Consider the following 24312-nt stretch of genomic DNA (forward strand, 5'->3'; position numbering starts at 1 on the left):
GTGTAGGTGGAACTTCAGTGCTTTCTATGGCAGTCAGTAAACTTAGAGTTAAATCACGGCGGGATAGAGAGGGAGTGTTTGTGGAAATGCTAAAGTGATTTGCTTTGCCGTTCTTTAGCTTTTACCTTATTTTCATTTACCAACTGTTACCAAAATTAAATGTTAACTTTCCAAATTAAAGTCTCAGGAATGCTTTTAGTGTTGGCGGCGGGGGGGGAGCTGGTCGGTTAATAGGTTTATATTTGCTCATAGAAATGTGGGGTAGGTTATTTTTAAGCACTCTTGGGGCATTTTAGAGTACTTTTGACTCTTTAATTAATCCACATCTTTGTGGTGGGTCAATGATATTATAGATGAGAAACACAGAACCGAGCGATTATGTGATTAGCCAATCATTACACAGCATAACCGAGAAGGAAGGAAGAGAGGGACTTGCTGTCAGCCTTCTCCTGAGGCCTCAGAACTTCCTCATGACCCCACAGCACAACCTGTCCCAAATCTACTCCACTCATACATCTTCTTTCCATCTGTATATTTGATGCTCATTTGTATCAATTTGATATTTTGTTTGAAGCTATCGGAAGCTGATGTGTCCTGTACTGCAGTTTGACGGTAGAGAGGTGGTCTTTTAAAAACCAGCCTGGGTTTTAGTCTCTGTAATATTTTCCCGTTTTATTTCTCACCAGAATACAATGTTATTTACAACATTGTTGAAGATTTAAGAGTCCTGTCCATTTGAGAGGAGGGTCATTCCTCTCTTGCTTCCTCAGTAACTGATGGTAAGGGAAGGAAACCAGTTAAGTAGGTTACCTGGTTGATTTTTTGGTGTTTGTTGATTAATTTGGTAACAATTAAGAGACAGGGGATGTACTTTGGAATCAGATTCTGTTTTTCCTGGTTTGTTTTTTCTTGTCTATAATTACTTGAGACTCTCTTAATTTGAAAATTTGGTAAATAATCCAATTTGTTTAGAATTGGGCATTTTAGCTTGTTAGGGGGTGTGTTTTCACAAAATAATACACTGCTCTCCTATCCCTACTCAAATCACACCTTTAACTCACTGTGGTGTACCAAAATGGTGCTGCAAGGGACAGTTTATCAAAGAACACAAGTCCTATTGTGATTAAAAAACAGGGTGCTACTGACCCAGGAAGGAGAAATCCAGTCCTTATTAAAGATTTGCTCTTCAGGGGCTCCTGGGTGGCTCAGTCGGTTAAGCGTCTGCCTTCGGCTCAGGTCATGATCCCAGGGTCCTGGGATCGAGCCCGCATTGGGCTCCCTGCTCAGTGGGGAGTCTGCTTCTCCCTCTGCCCGTACCCCCAGTTCATTTTCTCTCTCCACCCCCACCTCCAGCAAAAATTAAAAAATAAATAAATAAATAATCTTAAAAAAAAAAAAAAAAGATTTGCCCTTCAGGTCAGTTGGTATCATGCTCATTAACAAAACAGTTGAAAATTGTAGCCGTATTTTAAGGAGTATTCCTTGTTAACTTTTTTACTTAAAACATGCTCTCCTGTTTCCCAGATTTCGCCGCCAGCTTTCTGAACCCTGTAATTCTTTTCCTCCTCTGCCGACAATGCCAAGGGAAGGCCGTCCTATGTACCAACGGCAGATGTCTGAGCCAAACATCCCCTTCCCACCTCAAGGCTTTAAGCAGGAGTACCACGACCCAGTGTACGAACACAACACCATGGTTGGCGGTGCGGCCAGCCAAAGCTTCCCTCCTCCTCTGATGATTAAACAGGAACCCAGAGACTTTGCATATGATTCAGGTAGGCCTGGGCTTTAAGTTACATTTAAAACATCTTTTCACTTGTTTGTCACTTTGATTAATGTTTGCGTCGCATGGGGTAACTCATGACCATTTGGTGTGGAATCTTTCTGATTTTATCCCTTCTTTGAATCTTTCTGTGTGAAGCTGGACCATCAAACCACTTTGGCTTGAGCTGATGGTTGAAGTAGTATCTAGAAATGAAACCAGTCCAAAAAAAAGTGTAATTTGTAAAATTAGGCACACTCTCAGTCCAAGAGCGTAACATTGTAATTCTTTTCTTGATTTTGGGCTTTTTTTTCCATTTTGCTACTGCAGCATTATTTAATAACAATGCTTCCAGAAAGTAATATTCTTTTGTATTGGCTCATTTAGTGCTTAAAACTGTTTGTTTTTCCCTTTATTAATGGCAAGATTCCACTGGTCCAAAAGTAAGATTCTTACTTATTAGAAGAAGAAGAGCAAAAATACAACATCTGAGTTTCAAAATGGTTTATTTGTAGAGCTTAGCTTTGGTCTCACTGAGCCAGAAAGACCCCGCCACCCCCAGAGAAGTATATCAAGATGGAGAAAAAAGGAGGTCTTCTGAAAGTAAGGAAATGTAAATTGGTTATGAGTATTATCACCAACTTTGCCAACATGTGACCTTGAGACTTTAGAAGAATTATGCAACTCATCTCACTTTCCCCCCATTACAATCTCAAAATCAGGATGTCTGCTTTTCAGGTATCTCAGGAATTTTGAAAGAAAGTATGAAATCAAAGCTAATGCTTATAAGAAGGGTACAGTGTTCCTACAAAACATTATTAACATTATTGTAACTGGTGAATAGATGGTTGTGGACTTCGAAATACTTGAAAACAATGTAATTTCCTCTTGTTTAGATGCAACATTATGGTTGTTCTTTGAGAGGGGACTGTTGCTTCTCTAGGAATAACTGCTGAATTTTTCTATCAGTTCTAGTTGAGGAAAGAAAATTATCTCTAATTTGACTTTTTAACTTGCATAAAATTACCTGCTTTATTATAAACTGCTCTTGAAGCTCAGCAAGGGGGAGCCCTACAACTCAGAGTCTCCCTTTGGCCACCCTTCTTCCTTGGGCAAGAGGTTCAAAGGATTGTCAGAGGACTTGCCTACTCAGAGGTCAGACCTCCACCTTTAGAAAGGGCACCAGCTACCAAGGACCCATGAATTCCCTGCCTCACTGGCCCTAAGTCCACTTCCAGAGCCTGAGCAGTTTCATCCCAGGCTCAGTTTTCTGAAGGCAGAGCACGTTGCTCCTGTGTACACACCGAGGTCCAAGGAAGTGGCCACTGGGTAGCTGTTTGTAGCTGAATGAGGATGGAGCTTGCATGTGCCCCTTTGCCTGCGTATGAGGCCCCCATGGTATGTGGCGCAATGTGGGGTTATGGGGATAGGAAAAGAAGCAGAAAGCAGGGTGAGCTGGGGTCTGAAGACTAGAAGCTGGTTCCCTACCATCCTATTCCAGGGCTAATCTTAGAGATTTCCTCAAATTCTAAATTTGATGTGGCCTTCCATTTGTTGTGAATGGTATATTTTCAAGGCATGGGAGGAGAAAACATATTTATTTATCTGTTTGTTGGTTGGTTTACAATGAAAAAAATTTAAACATACGGCATGAGGGCCTTTATTTGAATGCTTGCCTCCCACGCTCTGTAATTTGGAGACTAAGTGTACCTGAAATGTACCGTAATTTCATGTTTAGAACTTCGTATATTTGTCCATAGTTTCTGTCCATAATTAAGAATCCTATTATCTAGTAATTTTATAGATGGGATTCATTTTTCTCTATAAATTTCAAATCCTTTTAACTGATCGTCTCTTCCCCCCTCAAACCATATTTGCTGCACGGTTTTTTGAAGTCACCATGATTTCAAGAAACTTTACATAGAAAATACATATAAAATAACCCAAATAATTTGTTCAAAAGGACTTATAAGGCATAACATTTAGAGAGTATCTGTGTGTTCTAGAAATGTTTTTATGTGTATAATTTAGCAAGATTGATATTGAAACCATTTTCTTGATTCTGTAATTAGCTCCATATAGATCTCTTTTCCTCATATTTATGTAACATGTAAAATTATGTATAACATGGTGTTGAGCGTATGTACCTTTTCTTGAGAAGATGCATTATTGGTGGGCCATACATAATATGAACTTCAGAGTCAGTCACTGTTCGACCCTCAAAAGCACAGATGTAGCCTAAAAAGCATAGTCCATGGCTTAGCTCAGGCTGCTCTAATAAACTACCATCGACTGGGAAGCTTAAACAACACACATTTATTTCTCACAGTTCTGCAGGCTGGGAAGTCCCAAGGTCAAGGTGCCGGCAGATCTCATTCCTGGGAAGGACCCTCTTCCTGCCTTGCAGATGGCCACTTTCTCACTGTGTCCCTTATGTGACAGAGAGTAAGCGAGCTCTGATCCTTCTTCCTCTTCTTATAAAGGCACCAATTCCATCATGGGGGGTCCCACCCTCCTGACTTAATCCAGCCCTTATTACCTCTCAGGGGCCCCATCTCCAAATACGATCACACCGGGCATTAGGGCATCTACAGTGAATTGTGGGGGACATAACCATTCTGTCTGTAACTGTCCAGTATCCTATTTTAAAGGGATATAGGGCATGTCTTCTGTTAAGTGTACCATAATACCTTGCACGTGACTTGTAGGATAGTTGTTTAACATTTGGGAAGCTGTTAATTTAGATTCCTTTCTTCCCTCTAAATTCTATTGCGGATTGCTAAAGAAGTTGTATGGCACCTTTGAATTCTAATTTCAGTATTGCCAATAGGATACAGTTCTGTTTTGTTTGAATAGTTAAGTCGTAAAGCTGTGTCTTCTGGTTGTGGTCTAAAAAAAACTTCAGTAACAGTGTGTAACCAGGGCTTGTGAAAAATTAATATGCAAGTATCAAAATGTATTTCCCTGGCCACTAAGTTGCTGCAGTTGAGTTGGCTGACGTGTCTGTATATGTCATACATTCATACATTGCAATCAACAAGGATGATCTCCAAATATTTTGTTTTGTGGTCATTAGTTCTTTCATCCTTGCTAGAGCACATTAAATAATCTTTTTAGGGAATCTAATGTATTTATTGCTGGATCATTGATTTCTTGGTTCACTTACTGAGGTTGAGCAAATGGGACATTAGAAAATAGTTTATGTGATTTAAAAACAATGCAAAAACATTTCATAGTTTACTTAGCATCTGTGATCCAAAGGTTTTCCTTTCAGAAGGCCTCTAGAACTCTTTATTGCTTAATTCAATATAACATAAATGTTGTGAAAATAAAAGAAGCTTTGTAAGTGAAAAGGCAGCATGATTATGCTCTAATAAAGCCTGACATTAATTATGACATGGGAAATGGAAGGTCTATTAGTTATAATTATAATTACAGGAATGCAATTTCAACTGCCTAGTGTTCAAGCTAAAAAAAATGCAAAATATTATGTTAGTAGGGTAGAAATTATTATTCAGGAGAAGAGAAGAAAACCTGTATCAGAGGACACTTGGAGAAGATAAAAAAAAATGTATTTAGGGACAGTTTGGTGACCTAGTAGAGTGTGATCACGATTATATTAGGATATTGAGTTCTAAATAATCACATCTGTTATTATTGTTTTCTTTCTCATCTTCTCTAGCCTAATAGTACTGCACAAAGCAGTACACAGGTTTTTTTGTTAGTTGGTTCATTTCTCCTGAATCCACCATGATTTTCTCTTTCTTGCCCTAATGGCCAAGTGACTACATTAATTGAATGTGCATTGAGTGCTTCGTGGGAGTTCCTTATGCAGTGCCCCACTTTCATAGAATCATAATTATTTTCCCATTTTCATGTTTGCATATGAGGTTTTGCAGATTCACAATGCCCAAGGAGGCAAATATTTTATATATTCAGAGCAACATATTTCACTGGAGTTGTTAGTTGATTCTCTTTCTTTCTTTCTTTCTTTCTCTTTCTTTCTTTCTTTTTCTTTCTTTCTTTCTTTCTTTCTTTCTTTTTCTTTTTTCTTTCTTTTTCTTTCTTTCTCTTTCTTTCTTTCTTTCTTTCTTTCTTTCTTTCTTTCTTTCTTTCTTTTTCTTCTTTCTTTCTTTTCTTCCCCTTCCTTCCTTCCTTCCCTCCTTTTTGATAGTTCACATGGTAGCATTTTTAGGGGGGTGGTGGGAAGATTAAACTAAAGTTTGATTCAAGAAAATATCAGCACACGATGTTCATACACTGTAATCAGGTCATTTCACCCTGGAAATTATGTTAGAGAATGGAAGGCACAATGAATGTTTGAGTGAGAGAGAAATGTTACAAGTATAGAGTAATTGAAAGATAGAATAAGTTATAGCTATCCATTAGAGAAATATTAGGCAGCCATTTGAAGTCAGGTTTTAAAAAATATATACTAAAAAAAATAATGAGGGGCACCTGGCTGGCTCAGTCATACAGCTTGTGACTCTTGATCTCAGGGTTGTGAGTTTGAGCCCCATGTTGGGTATAGAGATTACTTAAAAATAAAATCTTTGAAAAAATTTAATGAAATCTGAGTAAAAAAGAATATTACATATGTAATGTATGACTCATTCAAAATAAGACCCAGTATAGACATACTGTGGCTCTATATGGGTGATGATATTCTAAGCAATTTCTATTTTGTCTGTAAAGTGCTTTGCATTTTAACCATGCTTAGGTACTGCTTTTCTAATCAGACAGAATAAGTATTATATTTCAAAATATCAACCCATTTGGAGTTGCAGAAGTGTCCAGATTAATCACATCAGTCCTTTAAGTGAAGAGTGCTAAGTAAAGGATGATATTATAGTCTCACATGATGCAAAGCTAACTGACTTGCTATTAGTTTGTGTCCAGTAGTGCCTTAGAGGTGGGAGCAGAATTATTATGCTACTTGGTGGGTTTCCAGTTCATCCCTGCGTGGTGTTTGCAATCCACAATTAGTGCTTTGTTCCTTTGCATTTTGGGATACATAAAAAATCTCAACCTAAGAGTTGATTGGAGGGGTAGTACATTAATAAGATGCTTTTAGCTCTCAGGGCCTCTTCTATTACTCTCCTTAGTTTAAAAGATGCCTCCCAGCCAAGAGTGGAGCAGTTTAATCTAAGAGCTGGGGATGGAGAGGGGGAAAGGAGAACTTTCAAGGGCAGGAAGAGAGTTGCTGAAATCAGAAAATGGCAGACAAGGTTTGAGCTTCAGGAGAGGAACAAGTAGAAGGAGAGGGTAGTGGAGAAAGCTGACATCATGTGTCTCCTGAAGAAAATGTTTTATATATATGTATTTTATTATGTTCAGTTAGCCACCGTATAGTACATCATTAGTTTTTGGTATAGTGTTCAATGATTCATTAGTTGTGTTATATTTTTTAATGGTGTTTTGTAGGGCCACTCTGTGGTACTGATGAGGCCTTCCTTCAGTTTGGAGGCAAATAACACACATATGGTAGCAAATGTTGTGAATGCTAATTTTAAATTGGGAAATTGACACAAAGAGTTGTTTCACAGAATTAGAAAATTTTAAACTCCTGAAAGTTCTTGGATATTATCTAGTTCACATTCCTTCCCCACACCTCAGTTGTACAGATAAAATGCCTGAGGCTCATTCCTATTAACTTATCTCCAGGTACACAGATATTTTGTAAAACAGTCAAAACTGGAACCAAAATTTTCTTAGTTTAGTACACTGTTCACCACCGTCTTTCTACATAGTTGTCCAAAATAAAGTACTTTACTCCACCATTTCTTACCTATGTTATTGATCCTATACTCTAATTTTTGGACTCAGTTTCTCTGTGGTTTGTCAAAACTCTACCTGATTCAGAGCAATGGAAGTATCTGCACTGAGACCTAATGTGTGCTTTTCCTTTACATTAGATGGTCCCCAAATTTTATTCTAATTATTAGGTGCTCACTGTTGTAAGAGAGGAAAATATGGGACCTCCAGTGACATTTAGGATTAAAATGCATTCTGTTTCTTTTTAAAAAAATATAAACATTGTCAATAGTTGAGATTGTCAAAGAAGTGACTTTCCATAATAGGTCTTCTGGAAAAGGCTTAGTAATAATTAGAAGGAAAAATTAGCTAACAGATCTTCTAACTCTAAAATGCTTGGATTATATATGAACTTTGAGTTTATCTGAGCCTTCTTATTGGGTATCACCCATCTTTGTTAAAATTTTTGGTAGCTCAGGGCGCCTGGCTGGCTCAGTCAGTGGAGCATTAAACTCTTGATCATGGGGCTATAGGTTCCAGCCCCATGTTGGGTGTAGAGATACTTAAAAATAAAATCTTGGGGCACCTGGGTGGCTCAGTCGTTAAGCGTCTGCCTTCGGCTCAGGTCATGATCCCAGAGTCCTGGGATCAAGCCCCGCATCGGGCTCCCTGCTCTGCGGGAAGCCTGCTTCTCCCTCTCCCACTCCCCCTGCTGTGTTCCCTCTCTCGCTGTGTCTCCTTCTGTCAAATAAATAAATAAAAAATCTTAAAAAAAAATAAAAATAAATAAAATCTTAAAAAAATTTTTTTTTGATAGCTCTCAAAGGCTTAGAATTTAACTTGAGGAGTCATTTTCAAACTTTTATCAGTTGAATCCATTTTTCGCCAGAAAGCTTATGAGGGACTGCATTATATAAAAGAGACACAAGGAAAGCTTACATCTGGAAGAATATGGTAGGACTTTTCCATCCTCCATTTTTAAATCCATTCTTTATCCAAGCAACCTTCCCAAGTACCCCATATCCTTCTTTGTCACCTTAGGCCTTTAGTAAAAGCCAATAGACAAGCCTTCATAAATTTAAAGAAAGATTTTCTGTCTTTAGCGTGTGAAAAAATTATATATAGGTAGAGAAATGATGAAATAAACACTGAAAACATATTTACCTCATGTTAAGTATGTGAAAACTAAGAATATGTTCAACTCTCAGCTGTCAGAGCTGACAAATATATCTGGTCCTCATATAGGCCCAAGCTGGCACTTTAGACATAGAGAGTTAAATATAAATCCTCTTGGGTTTCTAAAATGGCAAGGGAGGAAGATTTTTCCATTGTCACTCTTCTTCTGTGTTTTTGCTGTGTTGGTGGCTACTCATCTTAGTCAAATCATAGGAAAAGTAGTCAAGTAATTTTTATTTATTTATTTATTTATTAAAGATTTTATTTATTTATTTGATAGAGAGAGAGGGCATGAGAAGGGGGGAGGGTCAGAGGGAGAAGCAGGCTCCCCAATGAGCAGGGAGCCAGACGTGGGACTCGATCCCTGGACTCCAGGATCATGACCTGAGCCACAGGCAGTCGCTTAACCAACTGAGCCACCCAGGCACCTTGGTCAAGTAATTTTTAATGCTAGTTCTAGTAAGCCTTGCTTGGGGTTCCCCTTCCAAAGTTTATAATAAGGTTTTAAAGTGAAAGTTACAGGTTGGAATCAGTGGATGACAGAGCAAGATGAACATAATTATTTTCTGCTGCCACATAGAAATATAAATAAATAGTGTTTTATGAGTTTGGAGAAGATTCTTCAGGGCCTCCATCGATTGATTCAACTGACACAAAATTTCAAAAAAGTGAAAACAAGAGAACAAAATTCAGAAGACCACAATTACGTAGTAGTTTAGCTCTAAACTATTACCAGAATGAGTGTTACTACTACTACTAGAGTAGTATCTCAGAAATTTTGTCATCAGCATTTATTATTTTTAAATGATTTTTATTATTTATTTACAAGAGGAGATATATATTTTAGAGAAACTGACCTCATGCATATTTTCTAATAAGTTTTCTTACATCTTTTCTGAACAATTGAGTTACACATAAGTAAACAACCAAACATATTGTTCAAGAAACACAAGGAATGTAGTGATTACAAAAGGAAACTGTTGAAAAATGCTAATTAAAGTCAGATGGAACAGAGGGAGTAAGAGCTTCTGATACTTATTTTAAACACCCAGGCTTGCCATAAACCAGCAGCCTTCCTCATCTCCAAAATGGAAGGTCCTACAGCCAATAATGATAATTTTAAAATTTCTAAATATGAAATATTACATTTGAAAATATTCAGCTTAATTTCATCATTTATTTACATATCGTTGAACCATCTCAAGTAGAAGAAAAAAATTTTAAAGCCTTGAATAAAGAGTGAACTGTATGTTCACTCGTCAGTGGTCTTGCCTCTGTTCCATATTTTCTCTGGCTGGGAGATTATAGAATTCTTTATTATCTCCCCGCCTGGCTCTGTCAGGTATTTCAATTTTGAATTCTAAAATATGTTGGTAACTTTATTCTCTTCTCTTTTATTTATCAGATATAGAAATTGGAAGGTACATATTAAATTGTCATGACGCCACAGTAGATAATCCTTCACAGGTTTAAAACCAAAGACTAGGCATCTTTTACGTTTCTCCTCATTCCTTCTTCAGCAGGCATGGTAAAAATTTCGTGAGAAATTGTTTGGAGATGTATACAGAGATTGTTGACTGCAACTGTTTTCCCGTATGGCTTTAGGCCCCTGGAAGAGAGAAGTGGTTTCTTCCCTCTGGAGTCAAGGACCAAGTTACAGATGGCTGATAAAACCTATTATGTGCTTAACAGTGTTTGGTATATGATTGACTCTTCACAAATCATTCCCATAATTGCTCATAAATAGCTTTTTTCCTTCTAAAAACTCCAGATATTTTTAGGCATTACCATCTTTAGTAATTTCCAGTGCAGTGATGATTATGGTTTCATGAACTTTGGCTTTTTGTACCTGATATTTAACACTCCCAAAGGCCAAGCCTTGGCCCTATTCCATTAGTAAGCATCATTTGCTTATGGCTACATTTTCTCCTAAAACATGGCAGCTCATTTTTTTTTCCATCCTAACTTTAAAACTGTTGCTTCAAAAAATTCAGCTGGAGAGTCACTTGGGAATTTAAAGGAATGAGCTATTGATCCTTCAGAAAATGTTAACATTCTGTTTCTCTAACATCCAAAGATAATTTTCTTTTACTCAGCCAGTGATTTGTGGACTAGTGGATCACTTAATCTCTGATTTTTAGGTGCTTCACTTGTGAAAAGTGACGGTGATATCTTCCTAATTGATTTTGTTATTACAATAGAGGTCAGGGATTGGCCTCACAACCTGACTTTGCTTTTTATTGCCCCGCGTGCCTCATATGGGTTTTCCTCATTTTTCCGAGTTAAAATAGCAAATCTCCCAAAACAGTACTCTGGTCCACTCTATCGCTTTTTCTAAGAAATATTTAAATATGCTCTAAATCTACAGTTACAGTAAGTGGCACTGGCTAGTGATTTGATTTGAGAATTGAGACTATGGTCTGGATTTACTCTTTATGCATTAACACAGGTCAAATGGACAGGGACTGCATTTTAAGTCAGTAATGGAAGGCTGAAGGCTGTCTTAAACCAATCATATCAGTTTTACCCATGACTGATTGATCCCTGGGGGCAGAGCCCTGGAAGCATTTGTCTTACATGAATGGACTCTATAGAGCCTGGAGTTTCATTCATAAAATGGAGACTGAAAGGAAACACACACGCGCACACACACACACACACATGCACACACTCTTACTCTCTGGAATGTCCATTTATACAGAGCTGAAGGGTGTAGTGTTCCATCAGCTGCTGCTTTTGCCAGTTGACTAGAAGTAATGATTAATGCTCATTGGTTCTGCCTGCATGTAACCCAACACTATTTATGGCCTTGCAGTGTTCCTAATGTATAGTGAATGAGAAGACAACATTCTCAAATCAGAAACATAAACAGGAACTGGTGGGTCTGAATTCCATTCAAATATGTCATTTCAGCCACACAGTGTTTGTCTAACTTGGATTTTACAGGCAGGAAAGGGGGAAGGGAGGTATAATCTGCTTGTGACTTGTACTAACATCAAAAAAGGGAATTAAAAGGGGGAGGGGAGAGGACTTTTATACTGTGGGATTTTTAGTTTCTTTTTAAAGAAAACCATCAGGATGTTTAGGCCAGAACTGCTTATTGCAAGTGGACGAAATGATCATACAACTGTTTTTATATGTGCAATTAAGATTTGAAATTAAATGAAACAGTTTAAGGATGCATATTTGGATCTGTGTATGTGTGTGTGTGTGTGCACATGCATATGTGTGTTTCATGAATGTGAACGAGAGGAAAGATAAATATTATTTATTTTTTAAGAAGTACTTGAATATAGATTTTTAAGTATAGAATGTGGTTACAGAATTTTTTTTCACTTACAGGATTTGTATACTTAAGTGAGTTACTATTTAATAGTTTAGAGGAAAAGGAATACTTTTTATTTCCATAAAATATTTTTACCTAACACATGACTAACTTAATTGAAACCTTTTCAAGGAATTTTTATCACATTAAATAGATGATTATGGTTTTTATCATGTGTGTGTGAGAGAATTTTTAGTTAATTGTTTCAAGTACCGTCTGGAAAATTTTACAAGGAGTGATATTCAAAGATAGATGTGAAAAGCAACCAAAACAAAACTGAGAGAATGACAAGCATGTGTCATTGTGATTTATTTACCATTTTCTTAAATTTAGAGAAGAGTCTTGGAATACTCCATCCTGGTGACCCTTTGTTTCAGTGTGTGGGCCTCCACTGTGCACTGCTTTACCCGCCTGTATTTGTTTTTCTTAGCAATAGAAAACAAAACCACCCACTTTGTATGACACTGGAAATATTACACTGAATTCTGAGCCCGATTACTATTTCCTCTCTTTGTCGTAGCAGACATGTTTTGTTACACCTTTTGTTCTTCATCTCCTCATTTATAAGAAGGGGCATATAATTCCTCTACCTTTCTGTTTTTGTAAGGATTAGATAGGATTATGTGTGTAAAGTTACTCATATCTATAGTAGTAGGGGTCCAGGCAAGAGTAAGGGATTTCTGTTGGTATGATTTTTATCTTGACTCCTAGAGATTTCCTGAAAGACTGCTAGTCCTTGAATAAGATGCCATTATTATTTCTAATGCTTGCAAATACCGTTTTGGGGGCTAGAGGATAAGACAAAGTGAGAGAGATACTCTTCGGTGAAGAGAGTCCTATTGTGTAAGACCAACAAGTTATTGTACTGTTCTGTCTGCGATGGAGTGAAGCCATCCTACAGAACTCCATACTAGTATATTCATGTTCAAAGCAATTAGAATAGATATCTGAATATTGCAGTGATCCAAGGAGAGATGAAAGGGAGAGGATAAAGCAATTCATGATGTGTTTGCTTCACATCATGTAGATTCCAGAAGGGGAATGATTCAGTATTGAAACTCAACATTAAAACGTTCCCCTCTTCAGAATTCTCTTGTGGCCCTGTTTTAGCAGCTAATGGCATCTATTCTTGTATTTTCTTTTAAACTTTTGTAAACTGTCGGAGTACAATAATATCTAATAAACAGTCAAGGTTACAGTTGTACTTATATTTCCTATCGCTTCAATTTTATTTTTGACTCTAACTTAATAAAACTTCACAGGCTTGTAAAACTTGTAGAATTGTCAGCCTACTAGATCATATAAGCTAAATCTGAATCTGGTCATTATTTGTGTAGAATACTGTTTCCCCCCAAAACCCACATGCTTACAAGAGAAGTTTGTCGTCTCATAGCAATACTATTCTATACTGTTACTTCATGTTACATAGCCTTTATGTTTTAAAAGTACCTGAATGCAGATAACATTACTTTTTTTTTTTTTTTTTTGATATCTTGCAAACACTACACCATAAAGACTAACGTGGTGCTCTTTCTGTCCTCAAAGTCTATCAGCAATAGAGTCCGCATCTCTGAGCTGTGGTGGAAGAGAATATCTCTGCAGATTTTACATTATTTATATTCACAGTTTACTAAAAATCCTAATGAAAAAGATCCCATCTAAGTGTGAATGAGGTCATACTAACTTCATCATTCTCTTAAGATTTCAGCCAAGTCCAACTTTTTTGCTTTTTTTATATGAGGTTCAGTGACTAAGATGTTATTACATCCATGTGGAGCTTTTGTGACTGATGACAAACAGGTCTTACAAAGCTTCATTTTTGTGCCATCCCACTGGCCTTCTTCTTTCTCAAGTGAATTCAGACATACTTATCCTGGGCCTTATTTTTAGAGTTAATTACTTTTAGATTTGTTCGCTCATAGAGAGATCCCATGGGTGTAAACAAAAATTCCCTCCCCTTAGCATCCTTTTCAGAAAACTTTATAAAATATAATTTTCTCGATTAGCCACGTGAAATCTCTTTATGTGGCAAGTGGAAACGCATAGTAAAATGATGCTACACTAGGCTGTATGTGGATGCATTTGCATTTAACTACATCTTCACAAAGCTCATGTTATTTATGCACTCTAGAAAAGCTTTGGATTTTAAACACTGTGCCAGGAAATGGGAAGAAACAAACAAAACAGTAAAACATGAAGTTTAAGACGGATAAAACTTTGGCAAGATATGTCATAAAGCTCCTCTTTATTTTTTATCTTTTTTTTTTTTTAACAAATAATGTATTAAAAGCTCCTCTTTCTTGAATGAGAATTGTGTCATTAGTTCTTGGTACAACTCAATATTTCTTAAGATAATAGATACGTGTCTTTGAAAAACTTGTTTAAACTCCTCTGTGTGCATTGAATTACACACACATGCACACATATTTTCCACAAAGTGTCTGATAATTTCAGATGTATGTCTACACACATATTTTAGCCCTGGACATTTAATGTGCCAAGTTTTCCACCATCATCAATGTATGACACACAAGTTTAGGTAGACGTGATTTTGTCCCCATTACCTCCTCAAGGAGTTGGTCAAGTGTATAGAAAATCCATCTTTCTCCATTGCATGCTCATATGAAGGCAAGATCATGTAAAAATACAACATTGGACTTATTCCTCTTTTATAGGGATTTCTCATTTACTCTCAGAGACTTGAATGCCTAATTAAGCTATCACACTGATTATTGCTAGAAGCGTTTAACCAAAAGCATCCAGTGAAAGAGAGGCATTTTCCCCAAATCAGCGCTGTATTTCCCAATATGGCTTTAAGATGCAAGAGACAGAAAACTCAACTCTTTAGTTTCATACCTATCTTAATTTAAAGGCAATTTTAACGGTATTACTAAAGGTGAAGACTAATCAAATCAGATAGTTTGAGGTGTTAGTTTACTGTTCTTAAGTGCCCCTGCATTAACTAGTGCATTGAAATGACAACAGTGCTTTGCTGCTTTGAATTTTTGTAGCATGTTAGATCAGCTAATCATCCCCCGAATTCATGCGTGACAAATTACAGGCAGTTTAGTTTCAGCAAGCTGACTGGGCCCATGCTAAGTGTCCTATTGTTGTGCTTTTTGATCCATACATTTCAAAATAATATAAAATCCTTTGTCTTAAATTTACATAATTCAATATATAGATTGAATTTAAAACTTTTTATTTGAAAGAGACTGAGAGAACACAAATGGAGGAGAGGGGCAGAGGGGGAGGGGCAAGGGGACTCCCCGCTGAGCACAGGACTCCCTGGGGGCTCAAGGTGGGCCTCCACATGGGGCTCTACACTGGGCTCCATCCCAGGACCCTTGGGATCATGACCTGAGCCAAAGTCAGACACTTAACCGACTGAGCCACCCAGGCACTCCTGAATTAAAAACTTTTTAAACCAAAGTCATTTAGCAGCAAACATCAGGGCATAACATTGTAAAAAGAAGCTCAAAAGCGGTACCTCCAAATATTTTGAAAATGTAATAGAGATGCTCACTTAAACCTGATAAATCATAAATTTATAATGAATTTTAAATCAGTATATTTTAAATATCACAGGTTCATCCTTCTCACTAAGTAATTGTTTTAAGAACAGCAAATTAAGATATAAAATAATTTAAATACGTAATTATTTTTAGTTTTAAGTACTGTGGTTCACTCACTTTAAACACTCGTGCGGGACACTTAAAAATAGTTTCTGTTATTAAGGATAAGCACGTATCTTGAATCCTCACTGTTTGGCATTAAGTGAAATGTTGCCCATAGGGTCCCTCTCCACAACCCTTTGAAGGATATCACATATTATTCCCATTTTACAGATGTGGAAGTTGAGAGCTAGAGATGTGAAAAAACTAACAAAATGTCATACTCCCACGAAATACCAGAACTGAGGTTCAAAATCAGGTCTGTTAGAAGACAAGGAGCACATTTGTAATCACAGTGCTGTGCTCATGGCCCTAACATCATGAACTACGGACACCTAATAGAGCAGAATGAATACGCTGTCCTAGTAACATTTGTGCTTAGGTTAAACAGCAGTTCGTTATTGTTGCTGAATTTTGGGAGCTTTATTCCATGAAAACACATGAATGCATATGTATGCAAGGCCTCCATTTCCTACCACAGAACGTTTGCCTTTGAAGTCCCCGCTTAGCTAGTTTGGTTCTTAGTTGAGCATTTAGCAAAAGTTAAAATGTAATGCCAAACTTCATTGGTTGGATTTTTTATTAGATAAGGTAGAAATGAAAGCAGCAGGCAATTTAATTAGCAGTAATTTTTTCTGGGCAAGTCATTACTTTGATGAACTTCAGAGCAATGTTTATGGCTCCTAATTAACCATGTTAGTCATTTGATTGAATAATCACTTTGGAAATGTTTCTACAATTTGATTAGAGTCTGACCCACTCTGATAGTCATAAATTAACTGATACCACTTTAGGATAACATGACTTTAGTTACTTGAGGGGAATAAACTCCTCTTAGCCATATTTTTTTCAGGCTTCTCTGGACTCTATAAGGGATACCGATTTTAAGGATAGACTGGATTTAAACAGTGCTCGCCAAGTGTCTCAATTTCAAGAGCTGATGTTAATTTTATTTACTCCGGAGTATAATAAATAGTATTAAGAATGGCAAAAACACAATTATATTCTTATATATGTATTTTTCCCCCCTAAATTGCCACTCATGGCTTTTCTTAGAACTTAGATCTCAAGTTTGGTCTCTGGAAGTGTAATAGAGGTTCTGGCTTTAGCCTTATTATAAATCATTAATTTATTATGAATTTTAAATCAGTATACTTTATTTTTTTATTTTTTTTTACAGATTTTATGTAGTCATTTGACAGAGAGAGACACAGCGAGAGAGGGAACACAAGCAGGGGGAGTGGGAGAGGGAGAAGCAGGCTTTCCGCCGAGCAGGGAGCACGATGCGGGGCTCTATCCCAGGACCCCGGGATAATGCCCTGAGCCGAAGGCAGACACTTAACAACTGAGCCACCCAGGTGCCCCTAAATCAGTATACTTTAAATGTCATATTGATAAGTAGAATTTATGAAAAAATATTACAGAATTAGCACAAGAAATAACAAATCGGCAAGGTCCGTAGAGACGTGGGAATTAGTGAAATGATCATCACATTCTATCTTTGATGTCACATGCCCAGGATCGTGCTTATTTTGTATTATGTTACAGCACTTTTATAAGATGTTCCTTCAACTTTGACTTGAGCGTTTCTTATAAATGCTTGAATTTCCTCTCCTCCTCTTTTTGTCCCCCACTGGGGGGAAAGACTGCATTTAGTCACACTTACATATAATAGAGTTTAATCTATAGGTTTTCCTCTAGCTGCCTCAAGAGCAGCCTACAGCCATACCCCAGCTGGGCAGCAGTCAGTAAAAGTGTTTTGTGGCAGGCTGTCAACATTGGTACAACAAAATTCTTACCTCTAAACAGCTGCTGAACTGATGGCAGAGTCATTAACACTGTCCCTCCTAGGCCCAGCTGCTCTGAGGGTCCTATGCCTGGCAATAAATCAACATAACATTAAAAATTAATTTGAAGTACCACTGGTTAAAAAGTATGGATAAAATGGACTGCTAGCTCTTTGGTAACGCAGAAGTTCAACTACTCTGCAACCCTATTATAAGTTTCTTGATATCAAGAAACAAGATAAACTCTGTCTTTTGCAGGGTCAGAATTATATACTAGATCATATGTTATATAAAGAAGGCATGGTGTTCTAAAATGTTTGATAATGAGTTCTATATTGTTTTCAACTCATAAGCTTGTTGATTTCTACATACTTTTTAAGTGTTATCGCTATTACAAATTGCCATTAAGATATTTTTTACTAAAACCATGTAAGCTTTTTTCTTTGAAAAATTATCTCATATTTTGGTTGACATTAATCACCAGGCAAATTTTTTTTTTTTTTTTAAAAATCAGATAGACTTTAAAAATGGAACATTCCAGACCAAGAAAGAATGGCCCCTAGGCCAAATAAATAGTGCTAATTATCTGTTATAACATGAAAGTCTGTGGATGGATAGTTAAGAAGAGATGAGGGTCTTTAGCTCCAATTCATTTAAATGTTCTTTATTCCTTGTTCAGAAATCATGTACTTGCTACAAGTGGTAGAATGGAGGACATACTCTTATATTAAATAGGACATTTGTCCTTTGTATTTTATAAGTTTATTTTTGTATGTGTTGAAAGTTTCAAAAACTTGAGGATACCTACAGATGATAGAATTAATTTAGTCACATATATTTAAACATTCCTATAGAATCTTATATGTTATGTACAGGCTTGGGCCCAGGTTCATGGGACCTAAAATATAAAATTTGGGGAACCTTCTGAAAGAAAAAGAAAAAGCAACAGCATCTACAAAATGAGTTGCAGGGCATCGGAAGGGATTCCTGTAAATGGAGGGTCCTTCCTGAAGCTACAACTTCATTGGCTTCACCAGAAATCAACCTCTGGTCATGTGAGTGACATTCTATTCAGAATCAAAGAACTTGAGCCTGTAATAGACTTTACTTATTTATTTATTTAAAAGATTTTATTTATTTGACAGAGAGATAGCGAGAACAGAACACAAGCAGGGGGAGTGGGAGAGGGAGAAGCAGACTCCCTGCCGAGCAGGGAGCCCGATGCAGGGCTCGATCCCAGGAACCCCGGGATCATGACCTGAGCTGAAGAAGGCAGACGCTTAACAACTGAGCCACCCAGGCGCCCCGACTATAATAGACTTTAGATAACATCTGATCCAACCCTTTATTTTATATAAGCTTAGATACAGAATGACTTATCTAAAGTCATTTAGCTTTATTAGTAGTAAGTTAAGAACTGGAATTTTAATCTTTTGTCTCCTAGTCCATTTGTCTGTCCTTTTCCCTATACCTAGGCTACTAAACATGTTAAATACACAGCCATCACTATGACTCAAGTTTAACCATTAACCAAGTTTATTTTCTCAGTGATGAGTTAACTTAGGTAGCATCATAATAGTGTTTGCTATGAAATGGTTGGATTTCTGTTTTATAGCCCCATTCGTTTTGAATATTACCTGTGTGCTTAACAAAATAAAAAGGCAGTCATACTTTTTATCTGGGGGTGAAAAATAGCAGTCACCTTAAAAGACTAGAGTAATTTTAAGAGATGTGGCAGTTTTGTCTTTTCATAATAATTTCTAACAGTGTTCCTGAAATAAACCATGAGTGAGTCTTTGTTGATCTTTGCTTTGAATACCATGGGATATACAAATTTACCCCACAAATGCCCCAAATGTATCTTTACTCATGACCCCATTTGTTCCAAGGGCACTCTCACATTCATGTGGGGTTGCAGGCGAGCCATCCTTTAGTAAACGTGGGGAAAACTTTGAATTTACATGCCTGTTGAACAGAATCCGTGTCTGCCATGATATGCTTCTCATTTTTCCATTCTTTTTTTTTTTTTTTAAGATTTATTTATTTATTTGAGAGAGAGAGAGAGCGACCTGGGGGAGGGGCAGAGGTAGAGAGAGAGAATCTCAAGCAGACTCCCTGCTGAGCTTGGAGCCCAACGCGGGGCTCCATCTAACAACCCTGAGATCATGACCTGAGCCGAAATCAAGAGTCGGACGCTTAACCGACTGAGCCACCGAGGTGCCCCTCATTTTCCCATTTCCTGTGTGGGCCCTGTCTGAAATGTTAACTACCCATTGAGAAGCTCCCCTCATGGAGACTCATGTCAGTTTCTGTTATTTTCCTGTCTGCACTCTGTTGGTAAAAGCACATTTTCAGCTCCAAACTTCTCTTTGACTGATGTTTTTCTTCTTTCAGAAGTGCCTAGCTGCCACTCCATTTATATGAGGCAAGAAGGCTTCCTGGCTCATCCCAGCAGAACAGAAGTTAAGTTTTCTATTATTGAAATTCTTTGTAAATACAGTCAAAATTATCAGAGGTACCAAAGATGCAGTCATTTGATTAATCATTATATTTTATGGAAAAAATCACTTATGTTCCCTAAGCCACTATTTTAAAACTTTATCTTTTTAAAGTAAAAGGAAGATGTTTCAGGTCATGTTATCTTGAATTTGGTTGTTAACAAGAGTCATGTGCACATAAACAGCTGAAAAGTGGATTTCTGTATTCTTTTTTTTGTCAACAACCACATCCTTTAAAAACAGAACATGTGCTTTATAGATTAGTCTACCTTACTACTCTCTACTGAAGTTTATCTTTGAGGAATTTCAGTTTTGCTCTAAGAGCTAAGTCTGTGTTTTGAAATAAAAGAGAGTAGATTTAAATATACTTGCCTTTATATATCCTGGATTTTTCATTTTTAGACAAGTAATTGTTAAGAATGGAATTTCACAAGAGAGGCCTAGAGAAGGGAGTTTGTATTGTGGATGTGTTCATGGTAACCATGGTGGGAAAGCTTTGATCTAATGGACTTTGATACCTGCAAAGTAATGGATAACAAGGATCTTCTCTGGGTACATTCCCTATTAAGGTGTTTCTGGAAATATGTGCATGGTTTATGACATAAACGTTCTGTTTCCTCAGTAAGATGGGATAGGTGCATCTTCTTTAGGTTAGGTCTAATACTGATTGTTTTGCATAAGTGATACTGATAGAAGTAAATGCTTATATTTAAAGAAGAGTATAATAAGCTGGTAAATCCAAAATACTTGGGACCAAAAATTTAGCAGAAATCCAGTGTAATTATTGTCGCTGCTATTGTTAATATTATGTACTCACCGTAGAGACCAGTACATCTGAGAAAGAAAACTGTGACTAAAGTATATGAAATTTCTTACTGGTAATTAAAGACGGCAACGATTCAGTGAAGGTCACAGTCAAGGATATATGGGGGAGAAAATGATTGCTAAAAGCTGTTGATTTATTTTGCATTTTTTCTGTGGACTTAGTTTTGTTACAGGAAAAAAGGACAGTTAAAAAGGAAAATTAAAACTGTCTTGGCTGTTGAAGATGAAAACATAAGGTTAGCCTAGCTAAATATTTCTCTGGGGAAGTAAGAGGTAAACTGAATGTGTTTCAGTTTATCAGGGTAATTGTGCAAGGTAAATATAAGTAACTCATCTTGATTTTCCTCCTGTCTCATGAATAACAAAACTTGGAAGAAAATGAAAAAGGAGATGGTATCTTGTAATTTCTAGGTTTGGCAGTGTTTACCTGCTTTGTGCTTGGAGTAGTGATAATATAAATATCTACTTGTCATATATCACTGTGCACTAGGTACTATTCTAAACTTGCTGTATTAAATCAGTTAATCCTCACAACAACCCCTTTAAGATAGGTGATTCATTATCATTCCCATTTTATAGGTGAGGAAACAGAGACACAGAGGCTGAAGAGTGTGTCTAAGGTCATGGAGCTAAAAAATGGCAAAGTCCTTTTCTACCCCAGTTTTTGTGGTTAATGGCTGTATTTAAATTGCTTGTGAGCTTCATTTGTATCATGAATAAATGTATCCTATTTCCTCCCACAGGCTGTATGTTTGAGAAGGGCCCCAGGCAGTTTTACGATGACACCTGTGTTGTCCCGGAGAAATTTGACGGTAGGTTTCTCATTGTGCTTCAAGTTCCATTTTTTTAAGAGGGAGTGGAGAGATCACCTTTGACTCTCCTCAAAACAGTTGACATCCTTACTTAAAGATTTCCATGCACATCATTTATGATGCATTCAACTCTTGCTAAACTTTACCTTTTATAAATTCTCTCTTCCTTCCCCTATTCAGAAGCTTTTTCTTTTGTCCTATGAGAGAGCTCATTTTTAAAGATACTACCAGAGACTATCATTCTTGCTGAGCTTTGTGTAGAGTACGAGGGGTCTTTCCATTGCCCTGCTGAGCACATGCGGCTTGTTGTTCGAGATTTATTGAAAGCTGATCCCATAATTAACAAAGCAGAACAGAAAGCATGCTACTGTGGATGCACAGATGACTAATGCAGCCTCTTTCCTTTTACTGTTCATGAAAAGATGCATTATGGAACACAGGAACAACATAGCTGCCCATTTAGTTAGTGATTGTTAGTCGTTCTTTTTTGTTTTTCCTTTTTTTTCCCCCTGGGAAGATGTTCATTACTAATGTGCAATTACTTTGTAATTGCTTAAGATGGAGTTAGGAAAGCATTACCCTTTTAATATCACTCGCTATTGCAGTGAAAAGGTCCCAGATTTTAGAAAAGAGTGTCAAGTTAGATAGAATTTTTTTTTTTTTTTCTTGACAAAGGTGGCAGAAGTCAGCATCTATGAGGAAGCTTGGGGAAAAGTGAACAGTTAGTTGATTTAGTGGTTCTTCAGAGTGGTCTCCATATTTCCTGCTTTGATTATTTAACAGGAAATGAGCAGGGACCCTCTGATTAGCTGATTGCACAAACTTTAGGGATCATGGCTGTAATGACTTGGTAGCTCTCAGAAGTTTTTAATTGTCATTATTAAAACAGCAAAGTGCATGCTCAGATTGCTTCTCCATCTCTAATTAGTTTCTTGAAGACTACTCTGTTCCTGAGGTTTTTGCTACTCTGGTCCTTTCTCAGAAAGAATGATCATTTGGGGAAGATCTGTTTCCTTAGTCTTCCTTTAAATGGCTAAATTCACTCAAGGTCACAGGGTTAAGCTCTCGTAGGGGTCACTTTTTTGGCCTTATTCTAAGTAGCTGTTAGTTTTAAGCTTCGAGCTTCAGTGTGGTATGTGCTAGTTAGCATCATTAACAGAGTCACAGTTCTTAAAACACAGCCTTTTCTCTTAAGACAAAGCATAAAGCCTTCACTTTTTGGAATGAACTCCATCAGTTTTTTGTTTTGTTTTGTTTTGTTTTTCATTCTTAGTGAGCTTAACATTTTAAGAAATCTTGATTACCAGTATGGACATATAAGGAAATAAAAAGAGCTCAAAACTACTAACAGGCCTAAGTCACACTAATGTTTAGGGAAGCAATCTATCTTGATTATTTATTCCCTTTGACTTTTAAATATTCTTCAACTTTGTACTAAGAAAATGTTTTTTGCAAGATAGTTTTATATTTGATAAGGCCTAGAGAACAAGAGAATAGAAAAGCAAAAGGTTATTTTTTCATTGACAAGGCTAGAATAGTCCGTCACATTTATAGGCAGAAACAATCTAGAGATTATAAAATTTGACAGTGTTTCACTCTCTCTGCATAATTGCTCAGTTACCCCCGTGAAAAAATTTGTTAAGTCTCTGAAGGAAAAACTGAGATAAATAAAACTGTCATTGAAATCAATATGAAGAGACACTTCTGTATTATCTAGCTTAGACCAAAATGACATAATGATTTCTTTACAGCTATTGACTGAATAATTTTATTTTGGTTGTGGTTTTTAAAAGTGTTGTTCTTTTTGTAATTATTTTAAGAGGTGTAGGTCTGTCTATTAACCAAAAGAAAGTTTTAAGAAGCTTTGATCTGGTCTGTTTTATAATTCACACTTACTGTGAATAGATTGGCTTGAATATATTCTGTCTGAATTGTTTCTATAGTGGAGAAGAGAAATTCATGCATTAACAATGATATGTTTGTAGGGCCCTAGACACTCAATCCCCAGTGTGACCAATTCCACATATTTTTGGGGATGGTTGACTGGAGGTAGATGTAAATAATCAGGAGTTATGACTGAATATTTGTTTGTTAAAAACAAAATAACTGACCAGATTTATACCAGAAGAATTACAACACTAACACCCTTATTGCTGTAATCTACTTAATACTACTGGTTTTTACACTATATATAAATAACAAATAAATGTAACACAAACCAGACTTTCTTGATTAAAAAGATAGATTTACAGAAAGCTCCTGTATATGTGTTTTTATTTTTATTTTTTTAAAGATTTTATTTATTTATTTGACAGCGAGAGACACAGCAAGAGAGGGAACACAAGCAGGGGGAGTGGGAGAGGGAGAAGCAGGCTTCCCGCTGAGCAGGGAGCCCAATGTGGGACTCGATCCCAGGACCCCGGGATCATGACCTGAGCCGAAGGCAGATGCTTAACAACTGAGCCACCCAGGCGTCCCCAAAGTGGCATAGCTCTTAAGTGATAAGATCTAGGAGTGCGATCCCATCTCTGGGGCTCCAGAGCCTGACTTTTTATTTATTTTATTTTAAAGATTATTTGACAGAGAGATACATAGCGAGAGAGGGAACACAAGCAGGGGGAGTGGGAGAGGGAGAAGCAGGCTTCCTCTGAGCAGGGAGCCCGATGTGGGGCTCGATCCCAGGACCCTGGGATCATGACCTG

General features: G+C 37.0%; 1 protein-coding gene across 5 annotated transcripts in view; it reads left to right on the plus strand.

Moving 5' to 3' along the window:
• ETV1 (ETS variant transcription factor 1) overlaps positions 1 to 24312 on the plus strand; it is a 97121-nt gene that overhangs the window by 57764 nt on the left and 15045 nt on the right. For all 5 annotated transcript variants that reach the window (XM_081800466.1, XM_081800467.1, XM_081800470.1 and 2 more), the window contains 3 exons: positions 1525 to 1772; positions 19870 to 19936; positions 21540 to 21610. In XM_081800466.1, coding sequence (XP_081656592.1) covers positions 1525 to 1772; positions 19870 to 19936; positions 21540 to 21610 — 386 coding nt within the window. The remainder of the gene's footprint in view (positions 1 to 1524; positions 1773 to 19869; positions 19937 to 21539; positions 21611 to 24312) is intronic.

The sequence above is a fragment of the Leptonychotes weddellii genome, chromosome 12, assembly GCF_054177405.1.
Source record: "Leptonychotes weddellii isolate Sample4059 chromosome 12, ASM5417740v2, whole genome shotgun sequence".
NCBI classification, from domain to species: domain Eukaryota; kingdom Metazoa; phylum Chordata; class Mammalia; order Carnivora; family Phocidae; genus Leptonychotes; species Leptonychotes weddellii.